Raw genomic sequence first — 21,276 nt, 5'->3', positions numbered from 1 at the left:
GCCTCAAATTGAAAACCAAGTGGCAAATGATTTGGTATAAGTTGCCTCAAGATACAAATTTTCTAAGGAAAAGTCGAAAGACTAAATATAGAGCCATAAGTTATGTGATCATTGGAAATGAGTTGTTTAAGAAATCTTATGAAGGAGTTTTACTTAAATGCCTTAATGAAAATGAGGCTTACTTAGCTTTTTCTGAGGTACATAGTGGGTCATGTGGTTCTCATCAAACAAGTAAAAAAATGAAATGGTTAATATTTCGACAAGGATTGTATTGGCCATATATGTTGAAAGATTGCATTGAGTTTGCAAAAGGGTGCCAATAGTGCCAGAAACATGTACCTGTAAATGAGTTACATTCCATAATAAAACCTTGGCCATTTAGAGGTTAGGCTTTAGATATAATTGCTGAAATTCATCCTGCTTCATCTAGAGGTCATCGTTTTATTTTAGTCGGAATAGATTATTTTACTAAATGGATTGAGGCCATTGTGTTACCAAATGTTGATCAAGAAGTTGTTATTAGTTTTGTCCAAAACCATATTCTTTATAGGTTTGGAATTCCTGAAACTATCATTACTGATCAAGGTTCATTTTTTATTGGACGAAATATGGTTGATTTTGCCAATCAAACAGGTTTTAAGTTGCTTACTTCGACACCATATTATGCTCAGGCTAATGTTCAAGTTGAAGCTGTCAATAAGACTATCATTAATTTGATTAGGAAACATGTAAATCATAAACCCAAAAAATTGTCATAAAACCTTAGATTGGATTCTTTGGGGTTGTCTACTTCTCCTAAAGAATCAACAAACTCTATACCTTTTTGACTAACCTTTGGGCACGATGCAGTTTTACCAGTCGAAGTTTATTTCCAATCAAAACCGGGGTGCATAGACAGATGGAAATTCCAACAGATCAATACTAGAGCATGATGTTGAATGAAATGGTTGATGTAGATGAAGAAAGGTTAAGGACCTTATAGGTTCTGTTAAGACAGAAAGAGCGTGTTGCAAAAGCTTACAATAAAAAGGTTAAGTCGAAATCCTTCAATATTGGGGATTATGTGTGGAAAGTACTTTTGCTTATGGACAAAAAAGATAAGGTCTTAGGCAAATGGTCTCCAAATTGGGAAGGACCATTTAAAATTGTACAAGTATTTTCAAATGGTGCGTATGAAATCGAAGAATTAGCTTCTGAGGATAGCAGGGTATTCAGAATAAATGACAAATATTTGAAAAAATATAAGCCTATCTTGCAGGAAGTTAAAATAAGACAGGAGTAGTTCTGTTAGAAGTACAAAGAACCAGGAATTCCAAACAAAACAAAAATTAATGCCATGAGGCAATTGTCTAAACCATAGACATTCTCAAAGATTACAAACTAAAGCTTAAAAACTGACTAATTTAGTCGAAAAAAGGGCAATCTAAAGTTGAGGGTTAAACTTCAGCCTTCCATAAATGGATTCACAAATTTTCAACTTCGCATCCACGAATTCCTTTTTTGGAGTCGAGAATGCTACATCTTATCCAAACTTGACAACCATTTCATGGTGTTCAATAGCTTTTACAACTTTTGATTGCACCGTCACACTTGCTTCTGTGACCTAGGCTTCAAAAGGTAAAGCTTCATGTGTTGCAGAAGCATATCCATGAAGATGGTGCAATCGAAGATCACTACACTCTATTATCCTCTGGACAAGCTTTTGTTTGTTGTAAAGGAGTTGTGTTATCTATTCCAAAATAGGAGCAAATTCGACTAGAAAAGCAAGAAGGGACACATTCGTATCAGATTCTTGATAGTTGCGAAGAGTATTGACTAAAGAATCAAGTTCAAGCCAATGTTAGAATTTTATTGTAACACTTGAAATAAGTCAACATTCAAAACCTTTTCCTGAAATTGTTGGAGGAGACCCTCATGAGCACTTTCAAAATAATTTGGGTTAAATTTTTTGGGATAACCTGGAAAAGGAAAAGAGGAAGGACTTTTGCTTTCTATAAGGAGTTTCAATGCTGTAAGAGAATCTTTAACCTTCAGTTTTAGAAATTCTTCATTACTCATGAAGATGTAGAGGTTTGAAGATGAAGCCATAAAGTATAGGGAAAAGGTGTGAAGGAAAGATTGTGTTGATCTGTGAAAAAGTGTTAAGAGATTTAGAGTTGGTTTATAGGAAGATCAAATCAAAAGAGGAAGTTACATTTTATAATGTTATGAATGGGGAAAGTTCAAAGGAAACTTTTAAGTTTACATCCTCTAAAATTGTGTCATATGTCCATATTGAAAGATAGTGGAGATAATGGGATGCTGAAAAATCTCCAATTATTTTCAATTTTTTCAGACTTTCGAAAATACCATGGATTTTTCATACAAGTTTGTTTCATTGCGACAGAGACATAAATGGAAGACTGGTTCATGAAAGGAACGGGAACATGGGTTTTTTTTTTTTTTTTATAAATGATGAAGGTGGCTGATGAGACAAGCTCTTCATTTTCCCTATTCAGTAACCGCCACATGTTTTAAAAGAGATGATATAGTTTTGAGTTAGTGGGAAGTTGAAAGTTTTGAGGAAAATAAATCCATAAAATCTCCAGAAAGGAGGCGCTGTAATGATGAGAATTGAGGAAGCACAAAGGAGAGGAAGATGAAGGGTTAACATGTGACACTTGGTGCCTTAAGACAATGGAAAGACCCCAATAACTTTTCAACTACAAAGTGGTGGCCCACTAAGTCTTGAAGTTGTACGGTAAAGGGGAAATTGAAAATATCATTTTTGAAAGTGATGATTGAGATGACATCATGTTTTAAGAAAGGCGTCGAGTTCCCAAAAATGCCAATTTTCTCCTTTGTATCTTCCAGTCGAAAATGACATTTTTGGGGGGGCATTTTGTTAGTCTAAAATATCGATAGGCTCAATTAATGCGGTCAATGAGTGATAGATACTTGGCATGTGTACCAAAACTATCGAAGTAGTAATAAATATCGATCCACAAGGACTGTGTTAATATCAATTCTAGCAAGTGCGTTATTCGTTAGGATGTGTAAAGATTATATTGGTTGCCCTATGCAGAAGATTTTTGGTTCAATACTTGGTAAATAAAGTGCGAGAGAAAATTACTTTGAGATGAATGATTAAACCGGTGAATCCGCTATTGCTTTATATGACTAGTTTACCTCTCTTTACTCTCAATTATTATTCATTCTTTACGACAAATTAACTAAGTGGTTTTGATCAATCTCTTGACTCAAAACCCTTTCCTAAGTTATAACCCTATTAATCTCTTAACCAGATTAAATAATCGTGGAAGCAAAGTCAAAACGTTAATTTATATGTCATAACTCTCAATTTCCTATCTCTAGGTTCCTAGTGTTGAGTTAAACAGAATTATTATTTCAGGATTAAAATTTAGGGCTAGTAGTCATTCAATTTCTAAGATCAATTTATGTGATTGCAAGAAGCTAGGGTTAATAGTCATACAAACAATCATATGAAAAGCAATGAACACAAATAATTCTGAATAAAGACTGAATAACATTGATAATAAAGAGAGTTCAACTACTGATTCATATATTACAATAGGTTCATCATGGCTTTATCAAACTAAGAGTTTAGCTACTCATAACTAAACAGTCATAAGCATAAACAAGAGAAAGCATACATAAATCCGACCAACAGAGAGTTGGTATGAGATTCAGGGCTTATTCTTCGGTCTCCTGGTGTATTATATGCTCAAAATCGCAGTAACAATCAGTACCCTAATCCTTGCCTGCAGTTGGCTTTATATAGAAAGAATTTTAGGGTTTCAAGCAAGCCCACCATTGTGCTAGGTTACGGGACAATCGTGGCACGATCCCTTCATTAATTTGACGTGGCAGCAAGTCCATTGAACAATCGTGGCACATTTTGTTTTGCTTCGTGCCACGAAATTTCTAGAACGTAACTATGGACTCCACATCCCTTCAACGTGCCACGTTCAGTGATCAACGTGGCACGATTCTTCACACTTAGGCAATTTTTTTCTCTTTTTCTCAATTTCTTCCTTTGGGCTCTTGTACCTGTTTTTGCTCTGATTTCACCATGAGTTACAAGTAGTTGACTCTCTAAACACCAAAATAAAGACATAAACAAGACTAAAAACTAGTGTTGATGCACAGTCGTCAATGAGGTTTGACTTTTGTTCTTTCAAGAATTAAAGATGTTATCTTTATCATGAAGATTTCAACATGGTCTGGGACTTAACACTTGGAGGAGTTCAAGGGTTTGAAGTTCGACAAGAGGTAATTCAGAGAGATGAATGTTCATCATATTCATGGTCTGGGACTTAAGTTTTTTACTTGCGTTTCCTATATTTTTCTCTGTCGAAAGACAATTATTTCATACATAACTTCATCCTGTTCATAAAGCAACCTATGAATATGATGAACATTCATATATTTTCTATAAAAAGATTACACAACATGTCCTAGGATTTCTGGTTTGATCATGCTTATAATAATCAAAACTAGTCTTGTTGTTTACCAAAAACATCGGTAAACAATTTCATTACTTCATCGTCTAAGTATGACGTTGTATTGCTTGTCGTTTTGGTGTTGTATTATTTGGTTTTTTCATCTTGTTGTGATGTTTGTTTGGTTCAAATTGACATATCAATTTCAATCAATTACATATGCAGAGTCATGAATATTCCGATCACTTTAATTTTGTCACTTTTTTGGGTACTTTGTTGGTTTATGTTATTAGATTGGGTGTTGTGAGTTGTTCATAGATTCATCGCTTTTTTTAAGTTTTAGTGATGTTAAACTTTTATTATTTTTGATGTATTATACAAACTTGAAGGAATGAATTTTCTTTAGTAAAATAAACTTGTAATGATTTTTATTTATTTTTAAAATCCGGGAGAATCCTATATATTATAGAGTGTGAAGATATTTTGGTCAATTGACAATCAATGAATAAAGATGCTATGTTAGTGTCACTTGCACACCCTTTTCTTAATTTATATTATACTTTATAAACAATGTTACCTTAAACAGTGAAACGGGTATTGAAGAGATCATCAGAAAGTGACTCTTGATTGAGTGATAGAATCAAGTTGAGGGCAAACCTACAAGTATAAATAAGCATCAACCACTAGACCAAAAGATCATTGCCACATAAATTGGAAGACAAACAACTTTATCCAACACACACAAAGTTTGAAACATTTGATTCTACATGTATTGGCGTGGAGTGATGGCAGGCCAAATTGGTCATGGTATCATGGAGGAAGAGGTTTGGAGGAAAGGACCATGGACTGCTGAAGAGGATAGGTTGTTGATTGACTATGTTAGGCTGCATGGTGAAGGCAGATGGAACTCAGTTGCTAGGCTTACAGGTAATTACAAACCAATCTTTTTCTACTCTTGTTTCTCGTAATAGCGATCAAGGTTTTAAATTGCAGTTGCAGTAACTATTAAAGATATAGTTTGTTATCAATTAGATACTAGCTTACTATATCTCTAATAGTAGCATTGATAGTGATGGTGGTCTCATTGGTCATGTCTACGATGGATCTCTTGAATTTTATCTGCTATAGCAATAGGAAGTTAACATAATATTTCCTTACCTGCTATAGTAGATAAGTTTCAAGAGGTCCATTGCAGAGACATGAAAAAAAATATATGTTGCGGTTCAAATTGCTATCACAGGAAAGTTGCTTATAACTTGTACTCTTCAACCATGATCAAGTTTTTTGTTAGCTGTTTATTTTTCAACTATGATCAAGTTGTTATGTAGCTTAATTTATTGTTTTTATTGTGAATAGGATTGAAAAGGAATGGAAAGAGTTGCAGATTGAGGTGGGTGAATTATCTAAGACCTGATCTCAAAAGGGGTCAAATAACACCACAAGAAGAAAGCATAATATTAGAGCTTCATGCTAGGTGGGGAAACAGGTAAATTTCTTAAATCCTCAAATATTTTTGAGCTACATGTTTTTTTATGATTGGCAATTAAGTAACCCGACACTTCTTATAGAAGGAGTCTCCAGTAAGACGTGTTGGTGTCAGGTAGTGACATGACACTAACACATATAAATATATTCAATTAATTCAACTATTCAAATCATTATCTGTGTATCAATGCGTCAGTGTCGTATTTGGTGTCAATGTCTATGTTTCATATACTGGCAAAGGTGTTTGAATCAAGGACTTGACCAATAAATTTGTAAATTTTCAGATGGTCAACAATTGCAAGAAGTTTACCAGGAAGAACAGACAATGAAATAAAGAATTACTGGAGGACTCATTTCAAGAAAAAAGCAAAAAATCCATTTGATGCTTCCGAAAAGGCGAAAAACCGATTTCTGAGAAAGCAGTTATTTCACCAGCAGCAACAACAACAACAATTGCAGCAGCAGCAGCAACAACAACAACTGCAATTCAACTTGGACATGAAAGGTGTCATGTCCATGTTTGAGGAAAACAATAGCCATAGAATTCCTTATATATCTCAAGCCAGACAAGAAATTTTCAACATGTATCCAAATACAACAGATGATCAGGGTTACTTTATGCTCAATGGAAACTCTTCTGTACCTAATGCAACAGAAGATGATAGTTTGTTGGATGGTCTGTGGAATTTGGATGATGTTCAAGGAAATTTCAGTGTTGCTAATGCAACAAACAAAGCTGGTCTATATAATTTAGTTGCTCCTTACTGTTAGTTTTACTTAGATGAGGAAATTTATAAGTACTCTTAGTTTTAGTTTATTTAAGCTATAGTTTGATATAAGGCTCCAAAAACCATGAGCTTTGGATTTGTAGCATAAGGTGTGTAGTTGAGTTAGGAAAATGATTTTCTGAAAGCAACTTAGTATGTAATCTGCTAATAAAGTGTCTCAGTTTTGCTTATAAAACTTAAAGAACTTTGCCAAAAAAGTGTCTCAATTTTCTTGATTTCATGTTAAATAGAAAGATATTTACTAATCTACCTCTAATTATTATAATCATCTCCTCATGGTATTAGGGAAAAAATGTTTTTAGGGTTAAATATGTTTTTGGTTTCTATAAATATGTTTTAGGGTTAAAATATAAGGTTGACATATTTATAGGGACCAAAAACATATTTAACCCTAAAATATATAACATTTGCTTATATTTAAGTCCGACAAATTCATTAAACATTTTGCTTATAAACATGGAGTAGTACTTCTATATTCCAACCCATAATACTGAGCTATATCTTGGTTTTTTATTGTTTATGGATAACAAGCATTAAGGATATATTGGATCCTTCCTAGTTACATAATCTTAAAAATGTTTCTAGCATGTTTGCTTTTGCCCTTACATTTGTCTGAAATTAAATCAAATCAAAAGAAACCTAAAACTACAATTTATACTAAAATTCTATAAAGCACTCTTAAAGTAACTAAGTTCCTCACTTGAATGGGAAAGATATGCTAGGTGTTAAAATCGAAGCAAGGAAATAGTGTATCTAGAGATCCCTTTAAGCATAGATTATGCTACACTTTTTAGTGCTAGTACAAATCCTTACTTAGTTAACATCTTTGTCACCATATTCTTTTTGTTTGTTTAATCGACACATAATACAAATACAAATGCTTTCTTCACTTTTTTTTTCTTCCATTACTTCTAATTAATCAATTGGGGTTAACTTAGGCTTAAACTAAGACAGAACTAGATTCTTGAAACGTCACATATCTCACATGATATCATATTTTTAATTTTTGCTAATCATCTTTATACAAGTTGATTATGCTCCAAACTTAACTACAGGAGAAGCATGATTCTGATATACTGTAAAAATTGTATTTTATTTGATTCTGTTGTTGATTTTACTCATTTTACGAATACTTTTTTTTTATTTGACAATAGATTATATAAAAAAAGTTATCAAAAGTTATTAAAAGAATATTTTTAAATTATAATTATGTTTTTGTTTTTATGGATAACTACACGTACCTTTTTTTTTTGAAGGAACACGTACCTTAATAATTAGTCCCTTCATAACAAAATGTAAACAAAATGGAATTTAAAAAAAAATGTATTTGGTTTAAAATTTAAACAAAAAATATTTATCTTTTTAAATCCTTTTGCCTGTATTTTGTTACGGATGGAATATCGTATATGTATCTCTTATTTTTTTTTACCAAAAAGTTGTCAACAAAAAAACTTTTTCCTTTGAAATTTGTTATTTTATACAAGTGCTATTTATAACTCTTAAATATTAATCTATCATGAGATATGAATATGATTGATACAACTTATTTTGGAAAATGATTAACACAAGTAAAACTACATACTATACACATTTTGGATTAACTTCTAGTTTATTAATCTGGTGTTAATTAGATCATATGTATTCGAACAAAGATAACCATACAAGAGGTTCTACGGTGTCGCGATGCTATGATAGCTCATGGCGGAGGTAACACTCCGATGAGCAGTGGCGGAGCCAGACAAAAAAGTTTGGGGTGGCCGCCATCTCACCATCAAAATAAACTAAAATATATAAATCATATTAAACACAACACATTTAAGTCGTAATAAACCAAAAATCGATCATTCAAAATTTAAACTACATAATATAATAAAGTCGTTCATTACATACCTAAAGATGCACTTTACGCTTTCCGAGTGCCTTGAAATCATCAATAATTGATTCGGAACTAATACATGCGCTAATTTCCCTTTCAATATAAACTGACATACTATCTGCTAGATACTCAGGTCCCATCTTGTTTCTTAACTTAGACTTGATAATTTTCATTGCCGAAAAAGATCTTTTAGTTGTGGCTGTAGAAACCGGAAGAGTCATAATAAGATGCAACAACCTATCAAGCAACAAGTAATTTTGGGGTTGTCCATTGACAGGAATGATGGCAGCCAAACATGAGCATAATTCTTGAATAGTTGATAAATTTTTGAAAGTTGATGATTGGCGAGCCTCAAAAAGGAAATGTCGAAGATGAAATGGCAAATTAATCTTCTCTTGATCACTAAAATCCATGGGATGGTACTTTTCAACAAGAGTGCATATAGTGTCAATGTCAAAAGCTTTATATCCATCCTCAGGAGACAAAGCACAACTTAGAGATAACTCTGTAGGCAATATGCAGCATCTTCTGATGGCGAATATTCTAGCCACGAAGAAAACAAGCTAAACCAAGTGTGTTGAAATCGCCTTTGTGCTTTCCCGATATCGGATATGGGATAGTTTTCTAATTTTGATTGATAAGGACCCCATTTTAGATACGCTCTTCGTATTGCATCCTTTTGATTTGGTGGATATTGCCAAATTGGAATACGTTTTCCTGGATCCCTTTCTAAAGAATTCTCAATGTCATCCGGATCAACTCTATTAACCTTTAAAGGATGAGACTCATTTTCTTCAATTATTGGATTCTCATGAACTTGTTCAGGTTCGGATGAACAAATTATAACTTCATCTCTTTGAATATCAACGGCCTTTGTAACGCCCTCTTTACTTATTTAATTATTTTGACGAGTTTAGAATATATATATATATATATATATATATATATATATATATATATTCAGGTGATTTATATTAGAGTTATATGATTATTGTGATTATATGAGATTTATGTGGTTTATAAGATTTATATGATTTTTAGAGATGTTATGAGATGTTATGACTTATTCTATTATTTAATAAAATAAGATATGAAAATAAAATAAAAATATTAGAAGTGGGGCTGTGATGTGAGATGAGCAAGTTTAGAGGTGAGAGGAGTAATAAGGAGAAATAAATATAACAACATAAGTTAGAAATGTTTTTACGTAAAACGCTTTTGGAGAAAAGAGAAGAGAAGAACCTAAGAGAGAGAAGACCTGGAGGCTGCTGGTTTCATCTGTTATAAGGTAAGGGTGAGACTATCTTTCACTAATATTAAGTCTGTAAATCATGGGATTACATCTAACATGTTTAGGGATAAGTTTTTGAGAGATTGAAGAATTAGGGTTTTGAGTGAGATTGAGGATTAATTGATGAAAAGTTATTAGATTGATGTAGAGATTGTAAATAGACCTTAGATAATCCCTATGATGATTATCAGAAGTAGTTTTGAAGTTAAAACCATGTGATTAGATGAGATGTCGGTGAGTTTAAGAATTAGGGTTTTGAGGTTGTTATAGATTGTTGATAGTATAGAAGTTTGTTAAAACTATGTATAGATGATTTACAGTTCATAGATTAATCCTATAACAATGTTCTAATCAGTATTTTGGATTTGGGTAGATGAATTCGGGATTGTCGTGTGAAATATTGATGTTAAGCGTTTTTGCAAATAAGTGACTAAGTGAGGTTTTGGAAAACAATTTTTGAGTGGTTTAAACTTAAATTTTTCTGTAGAATATGATAGAGCTTAGTGTCAGGAGCGCGTAGGCGAAAACGGCATCAAAAACGGATTAACGGTTTAGGTTTTACGCACGAAAACTTGAAAGGTAGAAAATCTGATGTTGTCTGTCGAACTATGAACGTGCCACGATGGAAGCTCAACGTGCCACGATTTTTCCAGAAACGAAACCATTTTTAGGATGTCCAAACGTGCCACGATGAAGTGTTGACTTAGACTATTTTTGACCTATTTTTATGCCTCTCCTAAGATGTATAGTAAGGTCCCAAATCAATAACCTTAAATGAGAGGGATTTTAATTAAGGGTTATATGAGTAGTTTCTTTTGCCATGATGTGATATTGTTATACGAGTATTATGTGAATTATATAAGACGTTTAAGATGTTGTTGATTATCATTGATACTGTATATTATGATGTTGTTTTTGTGCTGCCATGTTGATGTCACTTACAGAATCAAGCTGTATGAGTCTATCCAAGATGTTGTCCTAAATGTTGGTTATTAATGTCATGAGGTTGTATGAGTTGGTCTAAGTTGTAAGTTGTATGATGTCGTCCAAACTGTTGGAGTCGCATAAGATGATTAAGATGTAAGAAGTTGTCCATATTTATGGAGTCATAAGAGGTGTTCACGATGTTTCTAAGTCGTAAGATGTAGAGTGCATTTTAATACTTGTTATCATCAAAACTTAAGAGGCATTGTTTAAACTCATTTTGTTCCAACAAACTTGTCTTCTGGAAGTGGTAGGGATGTCTTCGCAGTTGTATTCCAAGGATGTAGGTTGCTCTAGTACCTTGCCTCTGTTCTGATGGTTGCTAGTGATATTCAAATTTGGAACTTTGAAATGTTCATCTGCAAAATGGTGCACATATCTGTAATGTAGATTGTGTGGTATTGGCTCTCTCTTTAAGTTGTTATTCATATCATGACCATTTGGGTTAATGTTTGTTTTTGAACAACTTGTAGCACATTTGCAGCCGATGTATTCGATTTCTTCTCTGATATGCTAGTGGATTTTTGCTGAGGATTCTGAAGCCCTTGTCCAGCCAATAACAAAGGGTTCCTTGACATTGAATACCAGGCTTTTTACATTGTTGAATGAAATGTCCTAAGAATTTGCAATATCATTGTAATATCATTGTACTCTCATCGGCAGAGGCGGAACTGGGGGTAGCAAGGGGTGCCACCGCTACCCCATTCTTTCTGTGAAATTACTATTATACCCTTCATTAAAATTAATATTTTCCTATTCAATTTCACATTTGGGCATCAATTTTCTCTTTCATCAAAAGTGTAAGTAGAGAACCCGCTTTCTCTTCTTCTCCCAACCAAGTTTACAAATCGTTGATCCACCACCACCACCAGGCAACCACCAGACGTCCACACCACCACCGGCCAACTTCTGCGACCACTCTCCATCTCCATCGTCGATCTGAAGTGAGAACAGAGAGATGTCTCCATCTCTCTCAACAAACCCTAATTGTTGGAAATTCTAAGGTAATGTGAAATTGAATGTATTTTCATTCAAATATGAATCTTCTTTGATGATTACAGGTTATTTAATTGATTGCCTTGAGTTTTCCATCTGTAATCTGTTGGTGTTAAACCTAGTTTTGCATCTGTTAGGTAATGTGAAATTGGTTTGAATTTTTGAGACAGAAAGTAAGATACATACAGTATGCAACAAGCTTAACAGAAGCCAACAAAAAACGTGCAAGCTTAACAGAAAGTAAGATACATACAGTATGCAGTAAGATACCTAGTTTTCCATCTTTTTATTCTGTTGGCTTCTGTTAACTGTTAAGCTTGCTCCTTTCGTTGTCTTTTTGAAATTGTTGATTTTTGTTCATAAATTAATGACCTTTGTAATGTTGATTTTTGTTCATAAATCTTAAAAACTGCCAACTCTGTAATTGATTTGTTCACGTTAATGATGAAAGTTGCTGTTTTAATATAAGTAGATAACTTGCTTTAGGTGATTTACCTAACTCAAAAGGATTGTTCTGTCCTGATCTTGCTGTTGGTTTGATTCTTTTGAGTTAGGTAAATCACCTAAAGCAAGTTATCTACTTATATTAAAACAGCAACTTTCATCATTAACGTGAACAAATCAATTACAGAGTTGTCATTTTTTAAGATTTATGAACAAAAATCAACATTACAAAGGTCATTAATTTATGAACAAAAATCAACAATTTCAAAAAGACAACGAAAGGAGCAAGCTTAACAGTTAACAGAAGCCAACGAAATAAAAAGATGGAAAACTAGGAATCTTACTGCATACTGTATGTATCTTACTTTCTGTTAAGCTTGCACGTTTTTTGTTGGCTTCTGTTAAGCTTGTTGCATACTGTATGTATCTTACTTTCTGTCTCAAAAATTCGAACCAATTTCACATTACCTAACAGATGCAAAACTAGGTTTAACACCAACAGATTACAGATGGAAAACTCAAGGCAATCAATTAAATAACCTGTAATCATCAAAGAAGATTCATATTTGAATGAAAATACATTCAATTTCACATTACCTTAGAATTTCCAACAATTAGGGTTTGTTGAGAGAGATGGAGACATCTCTCTGTTCTCACTTCAGATCGACGATGGAGATGGAGAGTGGTCGCAGAAGTTGGCCGGTGGTGGTGTGGACGTCTGGTGGTTGCCTGGTGGTGGTGGTGGATCAACGATTTGTAAACTTGGTTGGGAGAAGAAGAGAAAGCGGGTTCTCTACTTACACTTCTGATGAAAGAGAAAATTGATGCCCAAATGTGAAATTGAATAGGAAAATATTAATTTTAATGAAGGGTATAATAGTAATTTCACAGAAAGAATGGGGTGGCGGTGGCACCCTTTGCTACCCCCAGTTCCGCCTCTGCCGATGAGAGTACAATGATATTACAATGATATTGCAAATTCTTAGGACATTTCATTCAACAATGTAAAAAGCCTGGTATTAAATGTCAAGGAACCCTTTGTTATTGGCTGGACAAGGGCTTCAGAATCCTCTGCAAAAATCCACAAGCATATCAGAGAAGAAATCGAATACCTCGGCTGCAAATGTTCTACAAGTTGTTCAAAAACAAACATTAACCCAAATGGTCATGATATGAATAACAACTTAAAGAGAGAGCCAATACCACACAATCTACATTACAGATATGTGCACCATTTTGCAGATGAACATTTCAAAGTTCCAAATTTGAATATCACTAGCAACCATCAGAACAGAGGCAAGGTACTAGAGCAACCTACATCCTTGGAATACAACTGCGAAGACATCCCTACCACTTCCAGAAGACAAGTTTGTTGGAACAAAATGAGTTTAAACAATGCCTCTTAAGTTTTGATGATAACAAGTATTAGAAGTGTTCACGATGTTTCTAAGTCGTAAGATGTATAGTCCATTGCTCAACCCACGTTGGGGGCTTGATGCCCTGGAGCCTATTTACGCTCATATATGATGGGGGCTTGATGCCCTGATTGGTACCAAATGCATTTGCATATTCAAGATGATCTAAGATGATAAGAGTTGCATAGTCGAGTCGAGTGTATTTGTCGAGTCAAGTGTTAAGTTGTCTCGTGAAGTTAATGTCGAAGTCGATTAAGAAGTTGTTTAAGTTGATGATTTATGTTATATTGATGAATGATTATGATGTTATGATGTCTCCAAATGTAATTTGTGATTTATATACTTAATATTATTGTTTGAGAAATCTCACCCCTTCTGCTTGAAAATGTTGCCCTTCGTATGGGTAACTTGCAGGTAATCAAGAATAGGCGTGGTCGTGAGTGGACTCCTCACTATGTGTCTTTAGGTGCTCTGATACGTAACGGGATGGGAATTATGCTACTGTTTCTGTTCCTTATGTATTGCTTTTGAATTTTCATGAAATTCATGATGAACAAAGACTTTATGAGATTTTATGATGAGGCCTGCGTGCCAAAGACTTTTATGATGTTGAATTAATTCTGCTGCGTAGTTTTAAAGATTAAGTTGAATAATTTTGAATGATAAATTGTTATCCATTCTATTTTACGATTTTAAGAAGTGTAGCATTCCGTTTATGATTTGAAAAATACTCTGATTTATTAAGAAATTTTTATGTTGGAAAAACGAGGAGTTACAATTGGTATCAGAGCAGGTCGGTCCGTCCGGCCAAGTAGTGAAGTCGAGTAGTGTCGTTTAACAGTTGGAATACGATTATTATGTTATTCAGATTGTTGTGTGGTGTGCAGAGAACTAGAATGGCTGGAAAAAATGATGTTGGGATTGCTGCCGCGTTGGAAGCTGTAGGTCAAGCTGTGGGACAACATCCTAATGCAGGTGCTGGTGCTAATGCTGAAGCGAGAATGTTGGAGACTTTCCTAAGGAATCATCCCCCTACTTTCAAAGGATGGTACGACCCTGATGGAGCCCAGACATGGCTCAAAGAGATTGAGAGGGTCTTCCACGTTATGCAATGTACGGACGATCAGAAAGTGTGTTTTGGTACGCACATGTTGGCTGAGGAAGCTGATGACTGGTGGGTGAGTCTTCTACCTACCTTAGAGCAAGATGATGCGGTTGTTACTTAGGCTGTGTTTAGGAGAGAGTTCCTAAACAGATACTTTCCGGAGGATGTTTGCGGAAGAAAGGAGATTGAGTTCCTTGAGCTGAAGCAAGGGAACATGTCTGTAACTGAATACGCTGCTAAGTTTGTGGAACTGGCTAAGTTCTACCCGCACTACACTGATGAGAATGCTGAGTTTTCCAAGTGTATTAAGTTTGAGAATGGTTTGCGTCCTGACATCAAGCGGGCCATTGGTTACCAACAGATCCGTGACTTTTCTGAACTAGTGAGCAGCTGCAGAATCTATGAAGAGGATACTAGAGCTCATTACAAGATGGTGAATGAGAAGAGAGGTAAGGGTCAGTAAAGTCGTCCAAAGCCTTACAGTGCTCCTGCTGATAAAGGAAAATGAAGAGTTAATGATGAGAAGAGGCCAAGAAAGAATGATGCTGCTGCTGAGATTATTTGCTTTACTTGTGGCGAGAAAGGCCATAAGAGTAATGCTTGTACTAAGGATGAGAAACGGTGTTTCCGTTGTGGCAAGAAAGGACATTCGCTTACAGAGTGTAAATATGAGGATGTTGTGTGCTTTAATTGCAATGAAGAAGGTCATATTGGGTCTCAATGCAAGAAGCCGAAGAAGACTAAGACTACTGGAAGAGTTTTTGCCTTGACTGGTACTCAGACAGAGAACGAGGATCGCTTGATCAGAGGTACTTGTTACATTGATAATACTCCTCTAGTTGCTATTATTGATACTGGTGCTACGCATTGTTTTATTGCTATTGATTGTGCTTCTAAGTTGGGTCTTAATATGTCTCATATGAATGGGGAGATGGTTGTCGAAACTCCAGCTAAGGGTTCGGTAACCACTTCTCTTGTTTGTTTGAGATGTCCTTTGTCTATGTTTGGTCGAGATTTTGAAATTGATTTAGTATGTCTACCTTTAAGTGGAATGGATGTAATCCTCGGTATGAACTGGTTAGAGTACAACCATGTTCACATTAATTGTTTTAGTAAGTCGGTGTATTTCTCTTCTGCTGAAGAAGGAAGTGGAGCAGAGTTTTTGACTACTAAGTAGCTGAAGCAGTTAGAACGTGATGGAATTTTTATGTTTTCATTGATGGCATCTTTGTCTATTGAGAATCAAGCAATGATTGTTAGACTACCGGTGGTATGCGACTTTCCTGAAGTTTTTCCCGATGAAATTCCTGATGTGCCTCCAGAAAGAGAAGTTGAATTTACGATTGATCTTATTCCGGGAACGAAGCCGGTGTATATGACACCTTACCGTATGTCAGCTTCTGAGTTGGCTGAGTTGAAGAAGCAGTTAGAAGATTTGCTTGATAAGAAGTTCATAAGACCAAGTGTTTCGCCTTGGGGAGCGCCGGTGTTGCTAGTAAAGAAGAAAGATGGTAGTATGAGGTTGTGCATTGATTACCGACAGCTGAATAAAGTAACTATAAAGAATAGGTATCCACTTCCAAGAATTGATGATTTGATGGATCAGCTAGTGGGTGCACGTGTGTTTAGCAAGATCGACTTGAGGTCGAGTTATCACCAGATTAAAGTGAAAGATGAAGATATGCAGAAGATAACTTTTAGAACCCATTATGGACATTATGAGTATAAAGTGATGTCGTTCGGCGTTACGAATGCACCTGGTGTGTCTATGGAGTACATGAACCTCATCTTTCATGCATTTTTGGATCGCTTCATGGTTGTGTTCATTGATGATATTTTGATTTACTCCAAGTCTGAAGAAGAACATGCTGAGCATTTGAAGATAGTTTTGCAAGTGCCGAAGGAGAAAAAGCTATATGCTAAGTTGTCAAAATGTGAATTCTGGTTGAAAGAGGTAAGTTTTCTTGGCCATGTTGTTTCGGGAAGTGGTATAGCAGTTGACCCGTCTAAATTTGAAGCGGTATGGCAATGGGAGACTCCTAAGTCGGTTACAGAAATTAGAAGCTTTTTGGGTTTGGCAGGTTATTACCGCAGATTTATAGAAGGATTTTCTAAGTTGGCACTTCCGTTAACACAGTTGACTTGTAAAGGTAAAACCTTTGTGTGGGATGTTCATTACGAGAACAGTTTTAATGAGTTGAAGAAGCGTTTGACAACGGCCCCAGTTTTGATTTTGCCGAAGTCCGATGAACCTTTTGTGGTGTATTGTGATGCGTCCAAGTTGGGCTTAGGTGGTGTGCTTATGCAAGATGGTAAAGTTTTTTGCTTATGCATCAAGATAGTTGAGAACTCATGAACGAAATTATCCTACTCATGATCTTGAGTTAGCTGCAGTTGTATTTGTGCTTAAGATTTGGAGACATTACTTGTATGGTTCGAGATTTGAGGTGTTTAGTGATCACAAGAGCTTGAAGTATTTGTTTGATCAAACAGAATTGAATATGAGACAGCGAAGGTGGCTTGAGTTGTTGAAAGATTTTGATTTTGAGTTGAATTATCATCCGGGTAAAGCTAATGTTGTTTCAGATGCCTTAAATAGGAAGACTTTACATATGTCTGCTATGATGGCTAAAGAGTTTGAGTTACTTGAACAGTTTAGAGATTTGAGCTTAGTTTGTGAATTGTCACCTCAGAGTGTTAAACTGGGAATGCTAAGGATTGACAATGAATTCTTGAAAAGTATTAGAGAAGCGCAGAAAGTGGACGTCAAGTTCGTAGACTTGTTGGTTGCTAGTAATCAAACTGAAGATAGTGACTTTAAGGTCGATGATCAAGGTGTGTTGATGTTTCAAGGTAGAATTTGTATTCCGGACAATGATGAGATGAAGAAGATGATTCTTGAAGAGAGCCATAGAAGTAGCTTGAGTATTCATCCGGGAGCTACAAAGATGTATCATGATTTGAAGAAGTTGTTTTGGTGGTCTGGATTGAAACGTGATGTGGCACATTTTGTAGATTCTTGTTTAGTTTGCCAGAAGTCGAAGGTGGAGCATCAGAAACCTGCAGGATTGATGACACCTTTAGATGTGCCAGAGTGGAAATGGGATATTATATCCATGGATTTTATGACGAGTTTGCCTAATACTCCTAGAGGGAATGACTCTATTTGGGTGATTGTTGATAGATTGACGAAGTCGACACACTTTATTCCGATCAATGTTAGTTTTCCAGTGGCTCAGTTGGCGGAGTTTATATTCGAGATATAGTGAAATTGCATGGTGTTCCTTCGAGCATTGTGTCAGATAGAGATCCAAGATTTACTTCTAGATTTTGGAAGAGTTTGCAAGAGGCTTTAGGTTCCAAGTTGAGGTTGAGTTCGGCGTATCATCCACAGATAGATGGTCAGTCGAAAAGAACGATTCAGACGTTGGAAGACTTGTTGAGAGTTTGTGTACTTGAGCAAGGAGGAGCTTGGGATAGTCATCTTCCGTTGATAGAGTTCACGTACAATAACAGTTATCATTCTAGTATTGGAATGGCACCTTTCGAGGCTTTGTATGGTAGGAGGTGCAGAACTCTGTTGTGTTGGTTTGAGTCAGGTGAGAATGTGGTCTTAGGACCAGAGATTGTTCAACAGACTAATGAGAAGGTAAGGATGATTCGAGAAAAGATGAAAGCGTCGCAGAGTCGACAAAAGAGTTATCATGATAAGCGTAGGAAGGACCTTGAGTTTCAAGAGGGAGATAATGTGTTTCTAAGAGTTACTCCCATGACTGGTGTTGGACGTGCATTGCAGTCAAAGAAGCTGACTCCGAGATTTATTGGACCGTATTAGATATCGAAAAGAGTGGGAACAGTGGCTTACCGAGTGGGTTTACCACCTCATCTTTCGAATTTGCATGATGTGTTCCATGTGTCGCAACTTCGGAAGTATGTTCCGGATCCATCTCATGTGATCCAAAGTGACGATGTGCAAGTTAGAGATAACCTTACGGTTGAGAACTTACCAGTAAGGATTGAAGGCCGCGAAGTGAAGAAGTTAAGAGGCAAGGAGATACCCCTTGTGAAGGTCGTTTGGGACGGAGCGGCTGGTGAAAGCTTGCCGTGGGAACTAGAGAGTAAGATGTTGGAGTCTTATCCAGAGTTGTTTGCTTGAGGTAAATTTTCGAGGACGAAAATCCTTTAAGTGGGGGAGAGTTGTAACGCCCTCTTGTCATACCCTAATTTTGGACCTAAAAATACTTGCTCAAAATGATTTTCCTCTTCTCTGAGATGCGTCTTTGACTTTTGAGAGATTGTAATTGACTGTTGTTTTACTCTGACATTTTACTCTACTCTATCTGAAATTTACTGTTGTTACTTGAAAATGTTTAATTGTGATTTTGTCTGTGGATTTCTTGCATTTCAAGCCATCCAAAAGGGTTTTCTTGCACCTCAAGTCATTTGAATTTGTCTCTGATCAATTGCATATTTCTCTGCATTTTATTTGAACCTTATTTGCAAAAATCATTGAAAAGGGCATTTTAGTCATTTCCTGTGTTAAAACTCCTTTTAATCTTTGAAAATTGTCTCTGAGTCTCTTCAATTAGTTTGTATAAATCCTTGCTTTAATTCCATGTTAAAATTCATTTCAAAAATTGCATTTGAGTCATTTTGAGTCAGTTTAGTCCCTAGGGGCATTTTGGTCTTTTCACATAAAATTTTGACAGAGAGAGGTTACTTTGAAGTACCTCATTTTGTTGTTGGTTCATTTTAGTCTTTTTTTTGTGTTTTTTAATTGTTTCACTTTACGTTATTTTCAATTTACCAATTTTAAACCAAATTTTATTATTATTTTCAATTTAGTCCTTCCTTTCATTTTATTTTTTTTTCTTTTTAGTCCTTTAGTTTTAAAAATTGCATTTAAGTCCTTCAAAGTTGTTAAAATTGCATTTTAGTCCCTCAAAGCTTTTTTAACTCTGTTTTTTAGTTCTATTGCAAATTGCAGTTTGGTCCTTGTTTTTAAAATAATTGCAGGTCAGTCCCTTAATTTCCAGAAATTGCAAAAAGGTCCTTAAGCCAAAATCAGTCCAAGTCCGAGCCAATTGGTCCAGGGACACATGTCACAAGTTCATTGGGTCTCAAGTACACATGTCACCTATATAAAGGCCACATCATCAATGTACAGAGGAGACCATTCATTACACACCACATCACAAACATAATCAGAGTTTCTCTCTCCATTCAGTTACGATCCAAGACCCAGAAAGTTCAAGAACTTCATCCCCAATCTCAAACCCTAGAATTCCAGAACCACAAATTCAACACCATTTCAACAAAATTGCAACGATTCTCAGAGATTCATCATCAAATCTTCATCATCGAATCACTTTCTTCGCGATTCAAGTGTGAATTCATCACTGACAGTGACGAATTCGCCACGATCACGAAGAAGAGTTGGAGAGAGAAGAAGAAGGATCGAAGCAAAGTTTTGAACTGGCGAAGAAGAAGAGATTCACCGATTTATTTTCGGTTTCCAGAAGCTTCAAAACACTTACCAGAAGAATCTGAAGCGACCGTGAAGTTCTCCGAAGAGTTCTTTGTTCGAATCTCTGATTAAACTCAGGTAACTTCACAAAACCTTCTCGTTTTTCATTTCAAAGACTCAACGAAGGTTCGTATGAGAAATTAAACGGTGAATTGAAGTAGATCTGTGAACTTGAAACCTTTTTCTTCGAAAAAACTTTGAAAACTTTGAAACCGAAGTTTCAATTGTAGATCTACGTCATTTCACCGTTTGTTTGCAAGATCTGAGGCTATATTCGAGTTCAGTGTGAAAAATGGAGTGGTTTAGGGTTTAGATTCATGTAGATCGGAGTTCAAAACTCCCCGGAATCTGGAATTCACGGCGGAGTTGATGAAGATTCCGATGAATCTTCATCTTCTCCGGCCATTTCATCCCAGAAACCGGCAGGGAAGATGAACGGAGAAGAAGGGAGAAGGGAGAGTCTCTCTCTCTAAGTTTAAACTTAGAGAGAGAATGAGAAGTAAGAAATGTTTTGAACCGGTAGCTTTAGGCTTTTATAGAGGACTGAACCGGACCGGTTCAAAACCGGTCCACTCCCCTGCACTCTCCACCATAGGATCTAGGTTTGATCCATATGGATCAATCCTACGGTCCCTGAAGCTCCTGTGGTGGTTTTGGATCTGGTTGTTTGGGCTTGGGCTTTGTTTCTGCATTTTGCTTGTTCCTTTTGCTATGTACACCTGCTTTGTTGCTATCTGAACCCCTGTATGTTTGATTTTAGGCCAAAAAACTCCTAAAAAATTATTAATGTTTTTTCTTGTTATTTTTAGTCGTTCTTGAGTGTTTTTACATGTTAATTCCGACTTGAAAAATATATGAAAATGTCTTGTTTCTTGTTAGTTTAATGTTTTCTATTTTTGTTAAAACTTTGTGGAAAAAACCCC

The 21,276-nt window shown here is 35.5% G+C and overlaps 2 protein-coding genes across 2 annotated transcripts; one reads left to right on the top strand and one right to left on the bottom strand.

Moving 5' to 3' along the window:
• The first annotated feature begins 5,140 nt into the window (after window positions 1–5,140).
• Window positions 5,141–6,932, top strand: MYB305 (myb domain protein 305). Its single transcript, XM_085715478.1, has 3 exons — window positions 5,141–5,369; window positions 5,799–5,928; window positions 6,212–6,932. The coding sequence occupies exons 1-3, from the start codon at window positions 5,210–5,212 to the stop codon at window positions 6,696–6,698; spliced, it is 777 nt and encodes a 258-aa protein (XP_085571604.1). The 5' UTR covers window positions 5,141–5,209; the 3' UTR covers window positions 6,699–6,932.
• A 1,673-nt stretch (window positions 6,933–8,605) lies between these two features.
• LOC146954249 (uncharacterized) lies at window positions 8,606–9,241 on the bottom strand. The gene is made up of 2 exons (XM_085744094.1): window positions 9,237–9,241; window positions 8,606–9,134 (listed from the first exon to the last, which is right to left on the bottom strand). The coding sequence occupies exons 1-2, from the start codon at window positions 9,239–9,241 to the stop codon at window positions 8,606–8,608; spliced, it is 534 nt and encodes a 177-aa protein (XP_085600220.1).
• Between the last annotated feature and the right edge of the window lie 12,035 nt (window positions 9,242–21,276).

The sequence above is a fragment of the Medicago sativa genome, chromosome 1 (assembly GCF_051527215.1).
Source record: "Medicago sativa cultivar Bolivia chromosome 1, Bolivia_mono, whole genome shotgun sequence".
In the NCBI taxonomy this organism is placed as follows: Eukaryota; Viridiplantae; Streptophyta; class Magnoliopsida; order Fabales; family Fabaceae; genus Medicago; species Medicago sativa.
The sequence above is the reverse complement of the archived record's forward strand: the minus strand, read 5'-3'. Positions and strand labels throughout refer to the sequence as shown.

Bases quoted from the DNA above. Each gene is read 5' to 3' on its own strand.
- MYB305 (XM_085715478.1), top strand. From the start codon at position 5,210: ATGTATTGGCGTGGAGTGATGGCAGGCCAAATTGGTCATGGTATCATG. The intron at 5,370-5,798 runs GTAATTACAAAC...TATTGTGAATAG, and splicing joins CTCAGTTGCTAGGCTTACAG to GATTGAAAAGGAATGGAAAG. The intron at 5,929-6,211 runs GTAAATTTCTTA...GTAAATTTTCAG, and splicing joins CATGCTAGGTGGGGAAACAG to ATGGTCAACAATTGCAAGAA.